This window comes from Drosophila willistoni (assembly GCF_018902025.1).
Source record: "Drosophila willistoni isolate 14030-0811.24 chromosome XR unlocalized genomic scaffold, UCI_dwil_1.1 Seg144, whole genome shotgun sequence".
NCBI classification, from domain to species: domain Eukaryota; kingdom Metazoa; phylum Arthropoda; class Insecta; order Diptera; family Drosophilidae; genus Drosophila; species Drosophila willistoni.
This window is the reverse complement of record NW_025814057.1, coordinates 761,272-785,688: the sequence shown is the minus strand read 5'-3', so window position 1 is coordinate 785,688 and position 24,417 is coordinate 761,272. Positions and strand designations below refer to the sequence as shown.

At 41.0% G+C, this 24,417-nt stretch overlaps 3 protein-coding genes across 8 annotated transcripts in view; 2 read left to right on the top strand and 1 right to left on the bottom strand.

Annotated features, from left to right (window-relative positions):
* LOC6638616 overlaps positions 1-24,144 on the top strand; it is a 59,766-nt gene extending 35,622 nt beyond the window's left edge. For 2 of the 6 annotated variants that reach the window (XM_002062514.4, XM_023181615.2), the window contains exons 12-20: positions 2,563-2,810; positions 2,888-3,343; positions 6,690-6,890; positions 7,525-8,145; positions 9,635-9,816; positions 9,922-10,260; positions 10,365-10,710; positions 10,768-10,865; positions 15,104-16,480. In XM_002062514.4, coding sequence (XP_002062550.2) covers positions 2,563-2,810; positions 2,888-3,343; positions 6,690-6,890; positions 7,525-8,145; positions 9,635-9,816; positions 9,922-10,260; positions 10,365-10,710; positions 10,768-10,865; positions 15,104-15,496 — 2,884 coding nt within the window. In that variant the 3' untranslated portion in view covers positions 15,497-16,480. Of the gene's footprint in view, positions 1-2,562; positions 2,811-2,887; positions 3,344-6,689; positions 6,891-7,524; positions 8,146-9,634; positions 9,817-9,921; positions 10,261-10,364; positions 10,711-10,767; positions 10,866-15,103; positions 16,481-23,300 lie in introns of those variants that run through there. The other 4 variants (XM_023181617.2, XM_023181618.2, XM_023181616.2 and 1 more) reach the window with 4 other exon arrangements.
* On the bottom strand, positions 3,349-5,493 carry LOC6638617 (polyglutamylase complex subunit TTLL1). The gene is made up of 2 exons (XM_023181620.2): positions 5,338-5,493; positions 3,349-5,245 (listed from the first exon to the last, which is right to left on the bottom strand). The coding sequence occupies exon 2, from the start codon at positions 4,985-4,987 to the stop codon at positions 3,464-3,466; it is 1,524 nt and encodes a 507-aa protein (XP_023037388.1). The 5' UTR covers positions 4,988-5,245; positions 5,338-5,493; the 3' UTR covers positions 3,349-3,463.
* On the top strand, positions 18,019-19,437 carry LOC6638625. The gene has a single exon (XM_023181622.2). It carries the CDS (start codon positions 18,897-18,899, stop codon positions 19,314-19,316), a length of 420 nt encoding a protein of 139 aa, XP_023037390.1. The 5' UTR covers positions 18,019-18,896; the 3' UTR covers positions 19,317-19,437.
* Positions 24,145-24,417: the final 273 nt, after the last annotated feature.

Below are 24,417 nucleotides of genomic sequence, written 5' to 3'. Positions count from 1 at the left end.
TTTTGGGGCCATGGCCACTACACAGCAAATCCTTTTAGCCAAGTGTCAGCCAGCCGGCGGCACATCATTTGCAAGGCAAAGCGCTAAATTTCATTTTACAACGCCAGAACGCGTGTCACGCGTGTCTCTACCCCCTTACCCATCGCACTGTGATGGGGTCACCATTTCCCCATGTGGCTGCGGCTGTCCTTGATGGTAAAGGGGGCGAAGCGGGTCTGGGTCTTTTAAAAAAAAATAAAAATGAATTTTGTGACATGTAGCATAGAGAGACAGAGATAGCTGAAGTGGTGCAAAAAATGCTGCACACGTTGCAAAAACTAATGACTTAATAGCTAGCGGCAAACAAAAAAAAAAACACACAAAAAAAAGAAAATAAACTACCGGAACTTCAACGTACCCTGTAGACGGGTTAATATGTGAGGGATTTTGTCAGAGCGACATACAAATCGATCGTTTTTAGCTAAAAGCCATAACTCCAGAATATCTAAAACCAATAGTTTAGTGTTTAGTTTCTGTCAGAAAAACATAAATTAACGAAACAAATTCATCAGTTGTCTGAGCCAACTTTGAAAACGTACAGATTCATATGTAGGTGCAAGAAGTTACACTCCTTGTAACTGAATGCTAAATAAATTGGTAAATGCTTACAGGGCAACTGAGAGTCTGTTCACAAATCTGCATCACTTTTGGCGGCTTAACTCTAGGCTGAAAATCGCATTAACAGTTTTCCGACTTTTCCCTATAGAACACTGCTTCACCGCCTGACAATTCGTTTGTCATTATTCAATAACTTTTGCGCTTAAAGAACAATTACGCAACTTAGTCAACCAATTACAACCGAAAAATAACAAGAAAATAACGCAAAGAACAAAAAAAGAAGAAAAAAAAAAAGGAAACAGAAAAGAAAAACGAGATAAAAGTGAAAAGAAATTATAATAAAATGGCAACAGGAAACCCCAAAGAGAATTGCGAGAGTTTTTTCTCCCTCTGTTCTTCGTCTTCTTGTCTTCACATCTTTTTGTTTTAAACAAGAATTTTAATTTTGCTTAGAGCTTTTCGAGAACTGTGGCGACATCTTCACATCCCTTTTACTCCTCTTTCTGCTAGTCGTATCCTCTCGTCCTCGTCTCAGCCTCTTCATTGTAATGAAATTTACATAATTTAGAAAGACATTTGAGCAACTTTCTTTCTTTTCGTTTTCACTTTTTCGCCGCTGCACGCGTATAAACAAGACATTTCCGCCACTTTAATTTTCAAAAGCTTACACTTGAGATTTTATTGGCCAATTCATTGTTTGGGGTAGCAAAAACCAGAGAGAGCCAAAAATAGAGAGAGAGAAAGGAAAGACAGTGGGAGAAAGGATGGAAGAGCAGCAGCCATATTGCAGAAAACTTAAAAGTGTAGAAAACTTGCAAGTGTCAAAAAGAAGAATAAAAAGCATTGGGGTTTATTCTAAAGAGCATCCTTTGTGTTAAATTTTGGATACGTTTTTACTAACGAATTTTAAAATATTGAAAAATTTGATTCTAATCAATATATCAATAAAAGATATAAATTTAAATAATCTCATTGATCCTTAACAACTCAATAAGTTGGTCAAAATGCTACTTCTAGAAACTATAATAAACAAATTTTAAACAGAGGGCCGGGGCTAATTTTGACCGCGTCAAAGTTTGTATACCCTTGCAAGTTTTTTGTGTCAAAGGTCTAATGTTTGCGAAAGAACGGCTTAGGAAATAACGAAGTTATTGATCAAAGTCACTGTTCACCACCGATTGTTCCAATGGGAGCTTTATGATATAGTTATTAATAGTTCTTTGCGTTGCACACTTCTGACCAAAATTAATATACCCTTTTTGCAAGGGTATAAAAAACGTTCTTAAATTTGACTCGTCACAAAAGAAAATCTAAGACTTTATCACTTTACCAGAGACTACAAGATACATGGTTTAATAGATCAGCTAAAAAAATCTCCCACAAATATCCAATTAATAAAAATTGCACCACAAAAATTTAAAATATTTTTTTTTCCTCTGTTTGGTTAGTTGTATTTTGAAGTAATATAAAAAAAAATGAATAAAATGTAAAAGCTGCATGAAAAACTTTTACTTCAGCTGACCCATTTTGCAGCAATGTCCATTCACGTTCACGGCCCTTTCGGGAGTGGCGAGGAGGCCTTGGAAGCTAATGGTTGGAGAAGGGATGCCGATGGAGACGTGGGTGGAAGTTTCGATTTTGCAGCTTTACTTAACTTTAACATCCAAACGCGTCAAAACCCGCGGATGGGTCGCAATTTATTTGCATAAAGTCAGGGAGATAAAAGATTGCAAATTCTGATGTTGATGATGATGACGATATTGGTTTTGCCATCTCTCCTTCTTTACGCCAAGTAAATAGTACGAGGTGGAGAAGAGGAAAGGCAAATGTTAGGTCCCAGCTGCCAAGTTATTGAATAGTTATGACAAGTCATAATATTGAGTAATCCCACACAGAGCCTTCCTTATCCCTCTTACTCTCCCTTTCTCACTCTCAGTTTTTCTTCGTTTCGTTTCTCGTTTACAGCGACCTTCTGAAGAAGTTGTCAGTAAAGGCTGGACTTATTGGTTGCTTTCGTGGTCTAGTGGTCAACGGTGAGATACTTGATATCTATAGCTATATGTCTGTGCATCTGTCGGAAATTATTAAGGACTGCAAGCCATCTTGTGTCCCGTCGCCCTGCCGCAACGGTGCCCAGTGCAAGGAGCTGTGGAGCAGCTTCGAGTGCGTTTGCAATAATCCTTGGGCTCACATTGGGGAGTTCTGTGAAACAAGTAAGTAAAATACAAAGTCTATGAACTCTTCTTCCATTCTCCCCCCCTTCATCTCTTTATCTTTCTCCTCGCGGCAGACATCAATGAGAAGGCCTTAACGTTCATCAATCGGGAATCGTTTTTAATGCGAAACTATCTTAGTGTAACTGCCACTCCGGCGAGCCTAATGCATGGCATCGAGGGTGAACGTGAAATGTTAAAGAGCATACTCACCCAAGATTTGCTTATCAACCTGCGGACATACGACGCCAATGCCTTGGTTCTCTATGCCAACGATCATTACAATAACTTTATCCATCTGTATATCAGTGCGGCCCGTGAGATAGTCTTTCTATACAATTACGGCGATGAGATTGTCAATCTCACTTTGCTGGATGACACGCTAGCCGCTTCGCTTAAGAGCATTCAGGTTGCCATAGTCCGCAGTGAGCAGGAGACACGCATGCATGTGAATGAGCGTAGTGTTAGCATCGATCGAGGCAATCTGCTACTGGATGAGTATGCCAACAAACCATGGAGTAATCCCGAAAAAGGTGAGTCCGAGTTCTATTCTTATTTATTAAACATCTAACTATTTAAACCTAAGACTTATCGGGGTACAACATTAGGGAACATAACAATATGGGGTTGTTCCTGACCCCCGTCTACTTTCGTCACTTCCAGCGGCTGCCAACTTTCGTGGCCTTGGGATGTGAAGATGCGGTACTATTTTGAGCCTCATCCTGGGCAGCCAACTCTTCATCGATAAGCAACTCAAAGTTACCCAAAGCATCGGCCGATGGCACCTTATTCCAACGCACATCGGGCACACCGTCTGGGGGAAGAACAACCGATAGGATATTATCGATTAACTTGTATTTCAGAATGCGGTCATTCACAGTCGTCGAGGTTAGAGATGGTGAGGCATTGACCTCCACCAGCCAGGGTTTCAGGGCGTTGTCGATTATAATGTCGTAGCCATAGCACTCAAAGCAATGCCTATCGCTGGCCATGACCGGTGCGACCGCTCGCAGTGAGTGCACTATAAGCCAGGATATGGCACCAAAAAGGCGATCGGTAACATCCTTGCCACGTGTCCCCTCCAAATAAAGCGCTAGATTCTGGACCGACCATTTGCCTCCGTGTAGGGTGTTGTATTCCCCACCATGCTTCTGGACACTCACATTAGTCAGATGCACGTACATGTTGTCCAATTCCGTGACACTCGTGTCGTACTTCACCGTACAAAAGCGGCAGAATCCCTGCTTGAAAAGGTATGCCTTAAGGGGTCTGAACGAGGCGACCAACACATACAGCCGAAGATCGAATTTTTTGCCCCCAATAAGCAATGGATTGTCAATATATCGGGATATAACATACGACTCCTTGGCAATTTGTGGATGAAACGGACCCTTGGCTTCTCGTGACCACTTTTTTAGTTTTGATAGCTTATTGATTAAAAAAATGCCAGCTCCCTGGGATTTGCCGCATGGTTTCATAATCCAAGTGCTTAGCGGAAATTTGCGATACTCCTCCACAAACATATTGTAATCAGCAGGCAGGACAAATGTGGTAGGCACGAAATCTAAATAAAGATATCGTGTGCCACTCGAGTTATTTGATTCGGTTTTCTCAGCCAGGGGATTGCCATCACGCTCGAGATCCTTTCGATAGCGCTTGATATTTTTTACAAGCAAATCCTTGCGCGACAGCTCGTAATGGTTTGGAAAATGATTAATCATTTGATTATCATGCATCCGATAGCCACTGTCCACACTAAAGATATTTCGGCAGGTCTGCACTCCGGCCCAATAGAAGTGCCAATCATCGTCGCCATTCACCTGATGCCAACCGCGTTTCTCGAAATTGTTGACCAAAACCGATTTGTCCAGATCCGTGCAGAAGCCAATTTTCAGCTTGTCGTGTGTGGATGACGATGTGCCAACGCCGCCACAAGCGCCGCCGGCACCACCCGTTCCACTGCCGCTCAGGACACCGCCACCTGCCACTGTGGCATTCCCGCCGCTAGTACCTGGTAGACGTCCGTACATCGTGGCTGAACTCTGGCCGAGTGTTGGCTGCAGACTGGCATATCGCCACGCCTGCGTCCAGTCAGAAAACAGGGAAGTGTCTCCGCCGCCGCCGCCTCCACCACAACATGCATTCGCCCCACTGTTTAGTCTCAACTGGTTAGGCATCGTTGCCAAGGAGTCACTTGTTTGATTTTTGACTGCAAGTTATTGAACCAACAAAGCCTGCCCTCCTCCTGATTTTCCTTCGGTCTTCAGTTGTTCTTGTTCTTTCCCTTTTACAACTCTTCTATTTCTTTTTTATTATTATTATTTTCATTTGGTTGCCTGGCACTAGATATAGCTTCTACGCCTGCTGCTGCTGCTGCTGCTAGTGGTCCTATCTTGTCCTGTCCTGGCCGGGTTTGGTCTTGTCCTTGGAACTGGCTTTATATGCCCCGCCAAGCGCAGCACAGCACAAAAATTTTGAAATTGTTTAGCAAGTAAAGTTGCAAAAATGCCAACAATTTTCCACATACCCACACACACACATACACAGAAGGAGTGAAAGAGATGGAGAGTGAAAATCTCTGCTCTGTGATCGCCAAATTATGTGCACTTCAAATGTTTTTTTATGCAGCCAGTGTATGAGTGTATAAGTGAGTGTATGTTATGTGAGTGTATGTTATGTGTGTATGTATATGTGTGTGTCTGTCAGTAGAAATCTGTTGAAAATAAACGCCATTCAAATGGCGAAAGTTTTCCCTCTATGGCACAAAAACATTAGGCTGCTTTGTCGATGCTAACAGAGAAAAATAAAGCACGAAATTTTTGAGCGCTTTCCTTTCCTTTTTATTTTTTCCGAATATGTTAACACACAAAAACAAAAAACAAAAAACAAAAACAAAACAAAAAATAATGCCACAACTTGAAAATAAATTTCGAATTGCCATATAAACTGTTTGCAATTTTATGCCAAGCATCTCGCAAATGGTATATGCAAAAAATCAGTGGAAAAACAAAAATACAAACTCAAATGGCATTTAAATACCAACATAAATTTTTAAACTAATCAAAACGGCAATCCTATGTGAGGTTTTAAGATCTCCTGTTACTGTAGCCATGCTTGAGTATCCTTCTTGAGCACACATCACAAGGTCACAACAAATCTCGCTAAATAAAATATTTAAATTTTATTTTGAATAACTATTGCGAGAATTAAAAATTTTTTAATTTTTACTTTTTTTCGTATATGAATCAATTTTGGCTATAATTCAATGTCAAACGTTTAATGGGACGATTTGCAACTCGCACAACCGATAGAAAATCAATCATTATTACTCTTCCTCTCTCTCAGATGTCGATGATAATGTGCAGGCTATTTGAGACCAAAACGATTGGACTGCAATCGGGATTGGTTTATAAATGGCAGGGAATAACACATAAGCACTTATGTAATTAAATGCGTTAACTGGAATTATAGAGAAGGCCAGAGAATCAAATGCCCTCTCTCTCTCTCTCTCTCACGCGATCTTTCACTTGCACCATATATTCTGAATTGAATGAGTTGTTGTTGCTGCTGCTGCTGCTGTTAGCTGCAAACATTTCAATTAGACAAACCTAAACTCGAAATTGATGGGCCCAAAACGAGAGCCAGGCAAAAGCCAAATAGGCAAAGGGAGTAAGAGACTGGCTCTTAAAACCGAAATGCCCCGGCAATGAAGGCTCATTTCCGCACTCACACACACACACACACACACACACACACACACGACGAGGGAAAATGAAGCCATAGCAGGACCAATAGGGAGTCTTCTTCCCCTTTTTCCTTTTGCCACCACTTGTTCCCCTTCATCTATCTGCTGTCTCATTCGATTTTGTTTATTTGCAGAGGTTCTGTCACCGCACCGACCCCCGGCCCCGCCCACCGAGTACTTTCAATTCCATGTTGGCGGCTATGATCCAGCAAATTTGCTGCGTCCCAATGTCGACTCGCCGGCACTAGAGGGCTACATTGGCTGTGTGCGTGGATTGAAAATTGGTACCCAGTTGATCGACTTGGCGGAAATCAATGAAAGGAATATAGCGCCCAGTAAGTATAAATCAATTTTCATTGAGTGCAATTTTCGGTTGCGGCCTAATGCCATTTTCTTACGCCAACCAACTGAACCATACTAAAACGATCCAACGACCAAAACCCGGACAGACCAAACGAAACCAAACTAGACCATACCACACCAGACCAGAGCCACGCCACTGCAACTTAATATGCATGCAATTTCCGTTAAGTGCAAGAGACTCAATGGCGGTCGAGGGATGTATGCAACCAACAAAATATCCATGGTCAGGACAGGAGGCAGACAGAAGGCAGTAGGCAATAGGCAGTAGGCAGGCAGACAGGCACTTTGGGGCGCTAAGATTAATGCCAATGCGATAAGCGAACCGAAAGCGCCCGCACGGCGTATGATTTATGCGGCCACACATATACACACACATATTCACAAGCCGCACACGCTATACGACGCGGAAATTGCAACCTGACTTTGATGCGATTAAGGAACCATTGCCCATAACTGTCACTGCCCACGAGATTCGGTTCTAAATTTTAAGATTTCCAACTGCACAGAAAAATAAGAATTTATTCTAAGAAGAATCGTTTCAATCTCTCTCTGTCACTCTTGGTCTGTCTATTACAATTAACGTATGTTGTTTTGTATTCTTTTTAGCCCAAAAAGGCGTTCTACCAAACTGTCAAATCAAATGCGATGCGGAACCGTGCAAAAATGGTGGTATCTGCAAGGAACATTTTGCTGAGCAACTGTCAACCTGTGATTGCGAGCACACCAGTTTCCTCGGTGAATTCTGTTCGGTGGAGAAGGGTGCGGACTTTAGTGGCGAATCGACACTGCAACGAAAGTTCGAATTGCCGAGCGCAGGTCGCGTAGATTATGTACGATTGCAGTTGGCGTTCTCATCGTTCGATTTGCGGAGGGCCAATCGCATAATGCTGCTGCTGCAGACAGCAGAGGAGCGCAGTTATTACCTCTTACTGGCCATCACATCAGATGGCTACCTGCAATTTGAGGAGGATCGCGAGAATGGCCAGACTGTGGGCGCTAGGATCGACCGGAATTTCCTAAATAGTGCTAGGCACTCGGTCTACTATATGAGAAATGGGACTCGGTCTCAGCTCTACATCGATCGAGAGCAGGTGCCGCTAATGGATTTTGCTGCCCGTGTTGGGACAACGGCCTTGGATGCGGGTGCTAATCGGGCACAGATTGGTGGCATCAATACGACGGATTCGCGTTTCGCCATCTTTAAGAGTTACAGCGGCTGCCTGTCGAGTGAGTTCAAGTCAAGCCAAGCCAAGTCGAGTCGAGTCGTGTCGGGTTGGGTTGGGTCATAAATTTTAACTGGTCGGAGCATTAATTTCTTTTCGTTGGGGTTGGCGCGGTTGCCTCATCAAGTGATGCCTGCAGTGTGTATATGTGCATCATGCTGCAAGTTTATGAAGGAATGAAAAATAAATGCTCCGTCCCCCTCTCTCTGTTATACTTTGCTCTGTGTCTCTATATCTCCCTCTCTGCCACTTGCTCTCTTTCTGTACATATTGTTGACCAAAAAATTAAATTTATTCGCCTGCCACATAAAAAGTCATTTCCGTGGCTGTTGCCATAAATTTTTGTCAGTTTTTCTCGCTCTCAAGATTTACGGCGCTGCTCATATTTAAATTGCTGTTTTGCCAACGCTGTTGTTGGTGGTGGTGGTGTTGCCGTTGTTGTTGTAACCACAAAAGTTCACTTTGATTAAAACTCTCAACTAGCCAAACAGCTGCCACGCCCCCCAAAAGCCTCTGGCTTCCTATGCATATGCCACATGTGTGCAAGCTGTAAAACGTGTCCCATTAAAGCGCCATCGAAGTGCGATAGTTTGCCAATGGCCATAAACAGAAAGCAAAAGAGATGGTGGTGGGGCCTTTTGGGGTGGTGGGTAACAACGGAAAGAAGGAGTAAACAGGAGGGGTGGCAGCTGGAAGAGTGCGGTAATAGTGGTCTCCAGCTTATTGCCCTCTCTATAAAATATTCAAAAAAAAAAAAACTTTAAACCAATTCCAGCAGCTCAGACCATTCAAGCAAATAAAGGTACATAATACTTAGTAGAATATGGTATTAATTAATATGGATTTTAGTCGTGATCAGGCAAAATACTATATACATATAGCACTTCGTTTATAACAGCCCTTAATTAATTCATTTATTTTGTAGGAGCTACGCAAAGACAATGCGATCATGAATGATGCCACTTTTTGGCAGTTGTTTCCGCACATGTTTGGTATTAAGTTCTGCTTCACAGTATATTGTCGATAAGCAATGCAATTTGGGAACACAGCCACGCCTCTTTGCAAGCAAATCACAAGTCAGCAAATATAATACGACGATAATCTTAGGTGTAGGGGTCGTCGGTTACCGTTAGGCATTAACAATTTTTATAGCTAATTTCGGAAAAGCATAAAATACGCACGAATGCCAGACAGGCGGTGAGGTTAGCCAGGTGATGGCATAGCAACTGGCTTTTCCACACGCAAACCAAGGCGAAACGGGGCAACCACCCAGAAAATTCATCCCTAAAGTAAACAAATTCCATTTCGAGACCCAAACTCGATTTCTGAGGCGCCGACTTCTGGAATTGGTTTGGAGTCATGGGGGAATGTGAGAGGGGGTTACATTTGCATTTCAATTTGAATTAATGACCAAATACTAATGAAAATTTCACCTTTGAATATTCCCCAATTGGAAACTGGACATCATTTGAATGCCTTGTGGCGGCCGACAGACATCTACATCCAGGTGAATGGTCACATTATGAAGCCGCTCGAGGAGTATATGCTATTCACCAAATCGGGGGCCGATAACATAACGGTAATAAATCCGCAGGGTGTCCGCAGTGCGCAGTGCAATGCTAAATTTGATGTGACCGAACAGCCTACACAAGAGCCAATGGTCAATGTGAGCATGGTAAGTACGTAGCGGTTAAGATTGGAAACGGGAATGGCAAGGGGAGGATTGGTGCCCAATGAGCCGCCAAATTGTGCTAATGAAATGCATCTTTGTTCGCATCAGATACCCGAGCCTTGGGTAGAAGAGCCACCCCAACGGGTACCTTACATATCGAAATTTGTCTATGATGTGGACAAGAAGGAGGATTCCACTCAGGTGGTATTCATCACACTGACCACGGTGTTTGTCATCATTGTCATCTGTTGTCTGCTCGAAGTGTATCGCAGTCATTTGGCCTACAAGAAGCGCATCGAGCGTGAAACCGATGAGGATATCATTTGGTCCAAGGAGCATGCAACCAAAATGCATGAATCACCTGGCGTAAAGGCTACCGGCACTGCAAGTGGGGGAGGAATGGCCCCCACAAAGAGTGCAGGAATGCCACCATATAGCTATCAAGCAGTAAGTCGTTAAAAAATTAGATGGAAAATATTCTCTAATTGACTAGAGTGAAATTTAATGTCTGTCTTTTCTCTCTCTGTGTGTTTGTGTGTGTGTGTGTGTAGCTGCCGCAGGAAGACAATAAGCCAGGCTTAAATGGGACTCCCTTGGTGGGCATCTTAAAGAATGGCAGTGCCACAGCTTCACCTACAGAATCCACCAACCCATCGACCCCTATAGCAGCCAAAAATGGTGATATTGTCACGCCTATCCACGAAGAAGAAGAAGAAATGGAAGTGCACGAAAGTGTGGAAGAGGAAAATAAGCCAGAAGTAGTGAAGGAAATGCAGCAGGAGACAAAGTTAAATGGCCAACAGCTGCTCGATGACAGCAGCAGTAAAAATACTGCGGATACTTTGGCTTCTTCAGTGGCCACATCCACCGCCCCCCAATCATCCAGCCTTCCCTCTGGTAAGAGCGTTGTGTGTGTGAGTGTGCGAAAATAAAAAATATTTCTTCTCTTTACAGAGAAAAAGACGGACACAGCGACATTGACAGAGATAAAAAACCCAATGGCAAATGGTCAACAGGATCAGACAGATGTTAGCCATATCAATGAGCTACCGGTAAGCAAGAGAGCTCCACAAAATTTAATCAAAATGGCGCCGCTTGTCACCTTAAGTGAGACCGATTTGCATGATTTGTGACAGAGTACGACAAGCGACGTCCTTGAAAATTGAAATGGAACATTGGCATTGCATGTTATAACGATTTTCTCCTATATACATACAATATTTCTAGTGTAAATAAACAATGAACTACAACTACAACAAAAGCCACTACCCAGCATGTCATTTAACATCTACACACACACACACACATACATACGCACATATGCTCAAAGGCAAACGAAATCAACTCTTTATGAAACACAAAACTCATCATGAAGACATATAAAAGTAATCTAGAATTAGATAGTTTTGAAACACAGAAACTCAAATGCGAAAAAGTAGTAGTGATATATCCGAAACCAAGAGGATTTATAGCATTAAGCTGAAGACAAGATACGAATTTAATACTATTTGAGGCTTAGTAGAGGACTTGATCTCACTTGGTTGAGTTACCCGAAACTCATAATTTAAGTGGGAAAAAGTATCGATTAAGCCTTGGCGAGTGTTTGACTTTGTACCGCTTGTAAATGGGTTTGCTTTGAGTTGAGGCACTCAATTAAATTGGAATTACTTTGCATTATTTTTGAATTGCCACAAATAGTTATTTTAGTCCTCTGAAGTTATACAAATACTTTTGAGATATTTCTCTCTCTCGCTCTCTATCTCTCTGTTTTGCCGTCGCCATCTATTTATGTACGTACATAGGTTTTTATGTCTGCCTGCCGGTCATATAATCAACTTGTGAAAATGTGCAATTTAATTAAACTGCATTTAATTGAATTTAACTAAATAAACAAATAAATACTTATATGTACACACGCACACATTGACCATTGACCATAAGGAAATACGTGAGTGTGTGTGTATAAAGAGGTGAAAGCAATATTTTCTTCCTTTTGGAGTTTCCCAAAATATTTCACAATGTTTTTACCCATCCGCCCACATATAATTGTAATTTAATGGCGCCCACACACATACAATATGTGTGTGTGCGTGTATTAATGCATGTGTATTGTTTTAATTGTTAATATCAAATGCGCTTATAGTGTGACTATTTAATTAAAAATTAGTTGAGAAAAAAGCATTGGCATTGATGCATAAATGAAAATTGCCGATTGTCTGTCATTGTACGGGCGTAGGCTTGACAGATGCAGAGGGGGCGGCGGCGGGGTGCCGTAGGGATCCGTAGGGGATTCTACCCGGCCATAAGCTGGCCAATATGGCCAGTGTATTGCATTGTAGTCTCTCTCTCAATTTAAAAGCTATTAAAAATGAAGTTTTGCTTTCAATTCGTTTTGTGTTTTTTTTTTTTGCTCTTTATACACATACATACATACATACATAGTAAGCTTAACGAGATCAAATTAATACCATGGAAGCAGACATTATAAAAATGGATTTTTAGTGCAAAATATTATAATATGTTTTCTCTTATTTGAGAACTTTTAAATAACATTCAGCTTTAATCGATTAATGCGTATGTGGAGAAGGTTGGGTTCACATCTTTTGTCCCCTTATGCTGGCCTCTTCCTATCTCCGCCCACTTCTGTTGGCAATTGTTGTCTTTAAATTGAATTCCTTTTCTTACAATTACAAGTTCAGTCTACAATATGAAAGGCAATGCATCTTTCTGTTTGCAGCGCGAGGTGTACCGCAAATGTTTTTTAATTGTCATGTTGGTTTTCCAATGGCTTCTGAGTTGACTTTCGCAAAAAGAATTCCCTTCTTTGTAAAAAGCGTCCAAGTCGTCCTTGTTGTTGTTGGCGTCGTTTTATTCGCTTTCTATGTGGCTGAGGACAATTTCTTAAGCGGCATCTTGTTTGTTTGTAGCCAAGCCAATTGTCTAAAATGTTATTTAATAGAAAAAGTGCTTACAAAAGGGAAAAAATTCTTCTTCCCTTTCCACCCTTCGCTGGTTTCTTTCTTTTTCTCTCTGGCAAGCTAAAGTAAATTGAACTGCTTTCCCAGAGCTTATGGCAATTTTCTTTTGTTCAAAACAGACATTTGCAAAATTAATATGGAAAAATCACGGACGAATAACATTTGCTAAAGGCCACAATTTATAGGTTTATCATACTATACAGAACTTATTTCTATATACATTCGCACACACACACACACACACATGCATGTATACAGATACAGGCACATACAAATCTACATATATATGCATAGAGTTTTTGCTCTCTTATTGTTGTTGTCCATGATTTATAAAGCAAGTCTGAAACTTAAGACAAAAACCTCACAACTTTTCCAACTCCAAACTCTAAGCAAAAAAAAAAAAGAAGAAAAAAAACTTGAAAGTTTTCGCAACGACTCTTCGGTATGCCCAAAAAAAAAAGTTTTTGGGAAAATTGCAAAAGCAAAATATTGAACTTATTGGCTTTTATATAGTTTTAGCATGAAAAGTGTGAAACGGGGCGTGAGGGGGTCGAGCGAAGAGGAGGGGAGGAAAGGGGGTTCATGTTACTTTTGGGCTTACTTAGCATGTACTTTGTCTTGGGTTTAAGCTGCACCCAAATTGAATTTCCCGCGATGCTTTTCTCCACCTCTATCTCTTTCTCTCTCAACTTCCGTCTCTTCCTTGCTCCGACTGCTTCTCGCTTTTTGAGTTTTAGGGAATCTGGTCGCTGCATTCAAATCGGAGACTTTTGACTATATGGCTATAAAATTTTCTATTTTTTTTTTCAGAGAGAGAGCTAGAAAGAGAAAGTTGTGCGTGAGGCATTGTCAGCGTTATCCCGACTCCGACCCCCTTTGCGCACTACGCTAGCTGCATTTCCGCTTGACTTGAGGCGTTTGACGTCGTCAACGTCTTTCTTGGCTGATTGCAAAGAAACCGAAATTGAAGCTCACTACCAAAGTTGATGTTTTTTTTCGTTTCTGTTCTGTTTTTTTTTTTTTTCTTTCCAAAATCAAAAAGTTTCGCTTACAAGGGATACAGCGGATGGGTGGTAGCAAAAACCGAAAGAGAGGAATGAAAAAACGGGGAGGGGGAAGTTGCTCCAGCTTTTGTTTAAAACTAGCAAAAAGTGCAAGTGCCTCAGCTGCCGCTCCAGCTGGAGTTGAGGTGGATGGAGAGGTTTGCTCCTGTCATGCATGCCAAGTTGCTTTTTATTCAAAAATTGTTTGTGGGTAAAAGACTTGGTAGCATTTTCTTTCCTTTCGTTGCTGATGCTGTTCATTTCGCTTCGGCCACAAACGCAGCACGCACTTAACTTTACTTACCCTCACCCCCTACCTTTCTACCCAGCTACCCCCTAGCCCCAATCCTCTTCAGATGCCGCAAGGCTGCGGTAAAACTCATTACGAGCTTAGAATGCAAAAAAGGAAAACCATTTTCCCACACAAACCGCCCACAACTTTTTCTCTTTCTCCCTCTCTTCGAAATGGTTTGCTTTATGTACATATATGTGTGTGTGTGTGTATCGGTGTCCCTATTTTTGCTGTTTCCTCAAGTTTTCTATAAATCTTAATGAAGACAAAAAAAACGACGAGCTAATGATGTGTAAATTAATACGCAACTCTCAGTTTATAGAATCAACGAACGCGAATTTATTTAGAGCAACGCGGCGTATGCGCAATCTTGACACAGCAAAGCAAACAGAGCACATAAAATTTACAAATATAATGTCGCAATACAAATAGACAAGCAAAATAAATATAGTATGTAGGTATATTAAGTTTAATTAGAAAGGATAAAAGAATCTTTTAATATTCAACAAATTTTTGAGATAAATTGAAGAGAAACTTTTAGAGGTTTCTGGTAGTCACAAATTGAATTAATTATACTAATAATATATAAAATGTTACTAACCCAAGGGAAAAACTAATTTAATGCATGTTAATTAAAAAAAGCAAAATAACAATATGTACATATGTATGTGTATACGAAACAACTACAGAAAACAAAATGAAAACTATGCATGACGGTATGCCAGCCAATAGTAAAAGAGTAAGCACGACATGCCGCATGGTGCATGCTTCATGTTGCCTGTGCCACATACAACGAACAAAGCACAGAGACAACCAAACTAATTAAAGAATGTGCAACAAGAGAAGCAGCCCGCAAAAGCAAAAAATAAAAAAAAAACAAAATGGAAAATGAAAATGAAAAAATATTTAAAACACAAAATATGAAACGAAAAAGTTTTTAATAAAAAGCAATGCCAAACATCTCTGCACTTTGACAGCAGCACCAACATGAAAATCAAAGGCAGCAGGCGATGCCACAACATCAGAAGCAGCAGCAGAGACAACCGCTACAAAGAGCGGCAACACTTCAGCAGCAGAGCACAAAACGACGCAAAGCGACGACGGCAGCAGGAACAGCAGCAGCAACAGGAGGCTTAGCAACAGCAGCAGCTGCTGGAGTAGGAGGAGCAGGAGGAGCAGGACCACCAACTGTACGACGACAAGTATCTTGGGGTCCTCCGATTGTGGCCGAAACGGATGTAGATCTGGCTTGTGCTGCTGGTGGCGTGGGCAATGTCGTCGGCAGTGGGCGCAAAACGGTGGGTAAGCAAAATGGATACGGCGGTGGTGGCGGAGGCGTCAATAGACGAGCAACGACCACTAGAAATTGACAGTCACTCAGCCAGCCAGTCGCTCAGTTCGCTCAAAGAGGTCCAAAAAGGACCAGAAAGAGACACAAAGAGAAAACAAAATGCTAGAAATATGCATAAAAGCATAAATATTTAGGCGAACGACTACAAAAGCAATAGCAATTTGTATAAATAAAAAAATCCCCCACAGTAAGTCGACTTCAGTGTACCGAAGTTTTAATGCCCTGGCAGGGTCTCGATTAGTAAATCTCTCCAACGAAATTCCCTCTCAAAGCACTACGAAAAGACAAACACATATAACCATAGGTAGTATGTGAATGTATAGATTCAGAATACATTTACACATTTATATTACCTGTACACTATATTACCCTCTGTAAGAGTATGGCAACGAGAAACTTTATATACATACAAAGTCTCTTGAAAGAGGAATGAAAGAGAAGCGATGACGAAGGCGGTGAAGTCAAAGAAGGACACGAATCAGAGAAAGGCAGCCAAGGACATGCAAAACAACATAATTCTTAAAAATAATACACACACAAAAGGATAATACGTATACATTCTAAATATGTATATATAGACTACCGATTATTTTCCGTATGGGGAAGCGGTTTCTCAGTTTTGCAGTTCTTTCCCCATATGGAAATGAACTTTTGTCGAGATGACTTGAAATGTGGAATTAAATTTTAATTGTTTATATTACCACAGGGAAGGAAAACTTGGAGGCGTGCACGGGAGAGTGAGATAGAGAGAGAGTGAAAGAGAGGCACGTCTATACACACCTATACATAAATACACACCTATATATAATTGTTAAATAGGTTTACTGCGCTGATCCCCAGATAATATGTTAAATCTAAAAAGCCCATAAAAGTGATTATTATAAACAATTCTTTTAAGACTATAAAGGCAGGGCAAAGTAAAGTCTGTTAACGGCAATTCTGCACTTAGTTAGTAACTGTTAATTGATTTCTAATTATGGTATAAGTAGAGTTTATTTTTTGAAAATGAAAATACTAAAACTGAAAATGAATGCAAAAAAATGCTCAAACGAAAAATATTAATGGTTTATATGTAACTCAAGAAATACGGTTTTGTCGGTTTTAATAAAGGTTAATGGTTGGCAATTTGATTTTCTCTCCTTTTCTCGCTTTCACTCATGTGAACTACTTGCGTCGCGAAATATTAACACAGGTAATAATAAAAGTGATTAGGGAAATCCTAAAATTAAACTCAATTCATTTAAATGCGTTTATTAAAAAATTTTCTATGGACATCGTAGAAAACGTTGACGACAGCAATGAGAATGTCCCAAGACAACAATTGGATAAAGCCGAACTTTAAATGCCTTTCCAAATGCAACGTTTAGATAACATATTGTTCTACGCAATGGGCGGGGTGTGGGTGGGGGTGTATGGACATTGGCATCAATATTTTAAGGTTTTTCAAGTTGGTCGTAATCTTCTAGTTACCCCTTTAAGCCAGAGAGTATACAGAAAAAGTATTTGGCACACATAATGGTCCTTCAATATGGTGAACGATGAAAAGGGGTGGGGTGAAGTATGCTAGTAGGAGCATGTGTGTCTAGTAAGAAACGAAGGCGCAGGGGGAGGGGAAAGTAACCAACAGCTTGTTAGTGGCTTTGTTGGTCAGTACTTTCAACTAATGTGTTTTGTGCGGCGACCATAGAAAATCTCAAGTACCCCTTAGACACACACACACAGACACACACATGCACAGACATCAACACATTCACACACACACACACGCATATACATACATACTCTTGTAGTAGCCGCACACATATTGAATGTACTTAACTTTCGGTTGCCGCTACTTCTGTAGCTGCTACTCTCATTTTGGGGTGCCAAACAAACCGCAAAGTATACGTGTATATGTATAAGTGCTGTGCATGTATGTGTGTTCATTTCTCTCCTTTCTCTTTATCACTCTCTCGCCCTGTATGGGGTGTCCTTCAGCTCCTTGAATTTCGGCTTGCTACTTGCATAAAATAACCGCATAAAATGTCGTTAAGCATAACGAAATTGAGTCTGCTCATAAATTCAGATTATGAGATTAAAATGTTGTGATTTTCGCACATAGTACGACGTCGACGACTACGAGATGGCGAGTAGATGAGACCCAAGCCAACCCATTCCCCAAAACCCATCCGCCCCCAGAATCCAAGCACAAGTCAACCCTTTTGCTATAACGAAACCCCCAAAAATAAAGTGAAATGCGGCAGACTCACACATACACCCAGGACACAGGACAAGAATGGGTAGGAGAGGAGCAAAGGGGCCAGAGGGGAGAGGAGGGGAAACTGGTCTTATTGAAAAATGCGTTGCTATAAGCACCAATGGGCCAATGTAATGAGTTTATATTATGGCGCTCGTTTGCCTTTAAGCCATGAATTTATGAAACACAGCATCGAAAATCGAATACAGTGCTCAAAAATATTATTTTATTCCCATCAAAACAAAAACGGAATCCGAATCATAATATAATTTATAAATGTATGAAATCGATTTCTCCATCATTGAACTGATTATGGTACATCAAGATATTCTCCTGAATTGCAATCATGAAACATATCCTTTAACACAATGATCTTAAATCAACAGCTTCGGAGGACTCATGTTGCAGGATCAGCAAAACATTTGCCTGCTACCACTGTAAGAAAGCGAAATAAGAAATTCATTCAGGTCTTCGGATGGATAAATAGTTGGGACGATGAATATTTTGCGGTGTGTTGGGCGATTAAAGTCAAATATTTGGCTTGTTTTTGGGGATGTTTACCAAAATTTGTTGAGTCAGTTGGCTATTTTGGAATCTGTCTGAATTTCCCGCAAACAAGCAACAACATGGAAAGTTATCCAGCTGTCGGTTCCATTATGAGGCAGCTAATTGCAAGCAGGCAACGGGTAACGGTTGACTGGCGCACAGACAACGGGCAAAGGATTAGCCAACAGGCAACGGCAATGGCAATGATAATACGCGTCACTTCACCTATAAACAGTTTGTGTCGACTTAATCTGGTTATATATCCGGATTAACGCATAGCCTTGCCGTCGGCATGCCGCCGTTCGAGTATCCGAGTACGCAGAGTCCTTTTTTGAGCGCAATTTACAAGGTTTTTTAGGTAATGAATGGGAAGATCGCATTTTTTTTAATCCACACGGTGCGAGTGCAAAAAAATCTAATGAGTCTGCGGGCGATCATAAAAAAAAGGGCCCTCTGGCTACCCACCTACGCAAGCGCAGGTCAACGAAATGACAATTGGCCTGCTCTTTGCGCATGAATGATTTGCCTGATCTCTGGCCCAGAGACCTGCCGCATCAGGTCAGATATGAGGTAAGTGAAGAGCAGACGGGTATAAAAATGGTTCACATCGTCGCAAAGAGCAGCAAACGCAATCAAGATGTGTCACCAACAAGAACAGCGCACGGAAACGCAATCGCAAACTCAACGACGACGTGAAGAAGGAGGTGCAGGAGCAGCAGTGGGTAACACCCACAGCAGCAGCAACTCCTCCACGCCTCCATCTCTCGGTCGGACGCCGTCGGCAGGCTATGTGCTATTTTTGCATCGTGAAGAGTTGCGGCGACGCAGTCGGAAGGCTCCTTCCGCTCGGTCGTCAATAACCAAAATCCATTTGACCAGCGAATTGATAGCTAGAACCAAGCAGAACATAAGCAAATGCAGCTTTGAGGATCTGGAAATCTTGGCCCGAGAAACTCTCTTCAAAAGGAACCTGCAACGTCATCTGCACCACAGGAGGATGCAAATGCAGCTTTGGCAAATGGCCAAAAGGCAAAAGCAATTAAAAAAGATGGGCTAAACGATGACGATCCGGCGATGATGAAAAGAACAGCAAAAGTGATTTAGTTTGTTAATTTTAGAGACAAGTTACATTTAAAATACCTAGCAATATGACAAATATATAGACATCCAAAACTAAATGTTTAAATTCTTTTTATTTTGCCACTAAAACAAATGGGAATCCTTTCTCTCGAAAGGATTACAACATTTGAAGCCTACCCTCGCATATTGTACAATATACGTTCCATTTTCTGACGTTTGAGCATTTTCATTCCTTATCTACACTCACACACACGCGCATAGAGAGAGACTTATCACGATGGTTAGCTGAAGTGCAATTATATGAACCTAAGCACACACAATTTTCCCAATTTACTATTTGCCATTTTTCATTTGCTATTTCCATTTAAATATTAGAATATATATTTTTACTCTGACAATGCAACATTTTGCAACCAAAAAAAAAGAGATAGACAGCAAGAGAGAGGAGGACGAAAGGGCCATTCTCAGGGCCCTTCGTCTTTTTCGCATACAACCTGGCTGGCTGCCTTTCCGCTCCTCCTCTCGAATGGTGTAAAAACAAATTTACACATGATTACCAAACGAACCGAGCAAAAGTTACAACTGTGCGAACATTTAATATGCTGCAACTCAAACAAAATGGAGCGTTGCATAAATTTGAAAAGGCAACGCGCCAGCCAGCCAGCCAGCCAACAACAACAATAAGTGCAAAAAGAGGAGCAAAGATTCTCCGTTGTCGTTGTCGTCGTCGTTGTCCTCATCGTTGGTTGTCGTCGTTGGTTGTGTAGAAAAAATTTTGCCTTTTAGACTACATAAATTTTAATTAAATGTCACTCATACGCCATGTATGCGAAGTACAATGTGTGTGCATGTGTGTGTTTGTGCAGCCAAGAAGAGATGCTTGAGTTTATGTGTATGTGTTCGTTTGTGTGCGACAAATGAATGCACACAAAAGTGGCACGAATTACAGTTTATTGAACAGAAGCAGTATCAACAAAAAAAAAATAGAAGAAAACACAAGAGCAAAGATCCTGGAAGCCAATTTCAAGGCAATTTCGTCATGAGAGTTTCCTTTTTACAAACGTCGATATACATACGTATGTATATATCTCTCTATATATATATGGCGATTGATGCGCACTTGGATAGGATTTCTCAAAAAAACGCTTATCGGACACTACTGTTTAGCATACAACGAGCTTAGAATTTAATTAAAGCACGTTTAACACGTTCATTTGGTTCATTTGGCTAACAATTTTGAAACTTTACCCGTCAATTTGACGGTATAAAATATAATTTTGCATCTTTTCTTTGGCATTGTTGATGCTAATATCCTTTCTTTTCTCGCTCTCTCTCTATCTATTCTACGCTGATTGTAATACAGAACGGCAGCAAGAAGTAGACGGGAGTGATGATGAGGGGCTAGTGGCATGATAACCAGGCAATTGCCTTCGTTGCATATTTGGGTTAGTGAGAATTTTCCCCAACAGCTATAAAAACGTAGCAGTTTTGTTTGCTCGGTTTTCACATTTCCTCTCTCACATTTTGCTTTCCTTCTTTTCTTTATTGTTGTCCTTTTTCTTTTTTGTACATACATACATAGTTGGGTTTGTGCATTTTAATAAAACTTTTTCCGTAGTATGCATTATTCATGTTTTACATGTTTTACAACAATTACAATGCCGTCGTGGTTGACCACTGGCGGAGTGCCGTACTCCCTGCCATAGTAGTACAAGTATGTGTGTGTGTGTACGTACTACGTATGTGTATTGGTTGCTTCTACTAAATGGAAAGCCATCGAAAAGACTTGCCCTTAAGAGTTCTTCCATTTTTTTTTTATTTTCCAACATATGCGAGAAAGAAGTTCTTGACAAATTAACTTCAAGTGCGCAATGGAGTGTTTATGAATGAATGGCAAAAGTTTCCTTTTGCCACGCCCCAAGAGCCGACAGCGGCTCCAATTTGCCCCCAACCCAAACCATGCAGAACGTAATCGTCACGGTGGCTTAAAGCAATTTGTTATTAATTTCCGCGTTGAAAAGTTGAAAAACGAAACGAGGATGAGGATGGAAAAAAACTGAAAAACCAAACAAACAAAACTTTTTCTTGCTTTTCTTTTCACTTTTTGTTTGTTGTTTTTTTATTTTTGGTTTTCCTTTTTGTTGTCTCCATTTAATGTGAAAAGTTGTTGTTGTTGTTGTTACAGTACTTGTTGTTGCCACCATTAAAACATGGCCCATAATGGTTAACAAGGCATTTTGCTTGTTGACCAACAACCAAATGAGCAACAGCAGCAGCAGCCATCGTCCACAGTCCACCGTCTGGCCCATTCAATTGTCCGTCCGAGCAGCTGACCAGCTCACCGACCGACTGGACAGCAACTTGTGCGTACAAATGTAAAACATGTGTAATAAATATTTACATTCAAGTGGTCGCTCCTTTCTGTACGAGGGCTAATAATATAATTGATCCTTTAACTTAAGGGTTGAACACTAGAAGCCCACGACATTGGCATTAATCTGCAGCTTCTGATAAGAAGAAGATTTGATTTTTTGATTGGAAGATCGATGACTCAGAAAGTTGCATGTTTGATTCGATTATGTCAGTACAATTGTTAGCACAACCCTCGCAAAAGAGTGTTGATGTTTTTGTGTGTGTATGTGTGGTAGGTAATAAATAGGATTATATACACAAATACACACATGTAGGTATGTATGTATGTGTGTATCTTTACCCCGTTTCAAGTCACGCAAATGCTGTCCGCTTCTTCTTATTATTCTCAATTTTCCTACTCGCGTTCCTTGCTTCTTCTTCTTATTCCTCTTGGGCTTGACGATGACTGGCAGAAAGTTGTTTGTATTTGAAATGCCAGCGCCGCGTAGTATGCAATGAAAAAAATTCTTGAACAACAATGTTAATACACACATATAAAGAGAGTGAAAGAGAGAAAGCGTGAAATGGGGGGGGGGGGCTTCGAAGGGTAAGTGTGCCAAGTGAAAAGTGCAAGTTTACCAGCCTTTTGTTGCTGTAGATGTTGTTGTTTCTGGTAACCTTCAGCCAAGAAGAACAATAAAATTGCACAAAAATGAAAACTGAAAATGCTTCATCCTCTTTTACTTCTTCTTTAGCACTCTCACGTTCTCTCTCTTTCTCTCTGCGAATGGAAAACTATGAAAAAGACGGCAGCGGCAGCGTGTAGAATAACATTTTTAAATGCGTTTTTTATGTATTATTCGCACGCACACACACAGAGAGAAGAGAGATTCGTCCTGTTTTCTTATTAAATTTGAACCATAAGAATATTTCCCATGTACAGAGTGTCTTTAGTGTTTATGTAACTTTTTCATAATCGGTCCAAAGTGGTCAACGTTTCCGTATCGAAACAGGTTGCCTTCATTGAATCAGTATTTCATTCTGTTAATTGACGTGTTCACCGTTCTACTGGAATAGTTATGCATGAATGAAGAGCATTTCCCAAGTCACCTTTTGGAAACAGTGCACTCGATCCACCAGCATCCCAGCCAAATCCCGCCCACTGTAATGTTGGTACTTCTTGCATCATAGCTTTGGGAATAGTATGTAAATGTATTGTGCTGGTGCTGGCTCGTTGGATGGCGAACTGGCTGCATTTTGGCCAACACACATTTGCCCATTTGTGTGAAACGCATGAGTCGCAAGGACTGTCCGCCTTGCTTTAAAAGGGGGGAATTTATATAAGTTGTTTTGTTGAGACCCAGAACTGGATATTCCTTTAAATTTCACATCTTAACATCTTGCCATATCATTACACTTGCTGAAATATAGCTTAACCCTACAATTTGTGTCTACTTTTTGTTATTAGAAAAAGAAAACAAAATTTATATATATACTAAATTTTTATATCTTTTTTACACCTGGCAAACCTTGTCCATTTCCATTTCCATTTCCGTTATCCATATCCATATCCATTTACATATCTATTGAACACTATTCGAACATTAAGCCAAATCGCATTAAACCCTAAAATATTTGAATTAAAATTCCTTGCTCCTACCCAACCAATACTGAGGAGTGGGGTGAACCCCGTCACCGAACCACCGAAACTTTTTGTCGCCTCACCCATCTCTCTTGCAGCAAGACAAATCCGGCCACAAAGCACACGATGACATGGAGCTTGATGCCTTTGATGTTGCCCATGCCGCAAATGCCAATGCATTGGCATCAGCGTCGGCATCCGCATCCGCATCCACATCGGCATCGGCTTGGTCCCACCCACCACCACCATCACCATCACCAGGAGCAGCACCACAAGCACCATTGCGTCGTCATCAATGTAAAGCTGCAGCTTTGCGAGCAACAACCCATCAGCACCCACCGCCGCCGCCCATGTATCTGGAGAATGCCCTGCAACAGCGGCAGTTTGCGAATCCAATTAGTTACTTGGGTGGACCGCGACTGCAGCCGCGGAGTAATCGCAACAGCATCGACTCGATATTATCGCTGGATTAGCGGCTCGCAAACGGAGTGGAAGACAGAGTGCCAGGGAAGTGCCAGGACTATGGACTCCAGACCACCCATTTACCCGAACCCATCCTCTCCCCTTAGATGCTAGTCAGAAACAACTCTTCCCCCATCAAAACTTTGCGACAATCTCAAACGACAGCGAGGATTGACTTTGCTGTCCATGCCCGAAACCCAAAACCCAACCCACAATCCCACTTCATCCATCCCACCGCCTCCAAGTATGTATTTGTGGATAGAGCTCGAAACTTAACTAGTTTAAAGTTAGTTTAGTTAGATGAAAACAACCAATTGCTGGTCACAAATAAAGAACAAATTGTATTGAATTATTACATAAATAAAATTATGTTTGAATGTACATACATACATATGTACATATGTATGTATCTGTAATTGGTGTTATTTAAAGTTGTTGCGAAAAAAAGAATGGTAAGTAATAGCACAAAAGATGTTAAAATTTAAGAGAACACTCAATCACCACATGGATGTGTATGTATATGTATATACATACATACATTCACATGTATGTATGACGTGTGTGCAAACAAATTGAATCAGTTTCATGAAAATCGTATTAGATCAACTCGCCAGTTATTGTT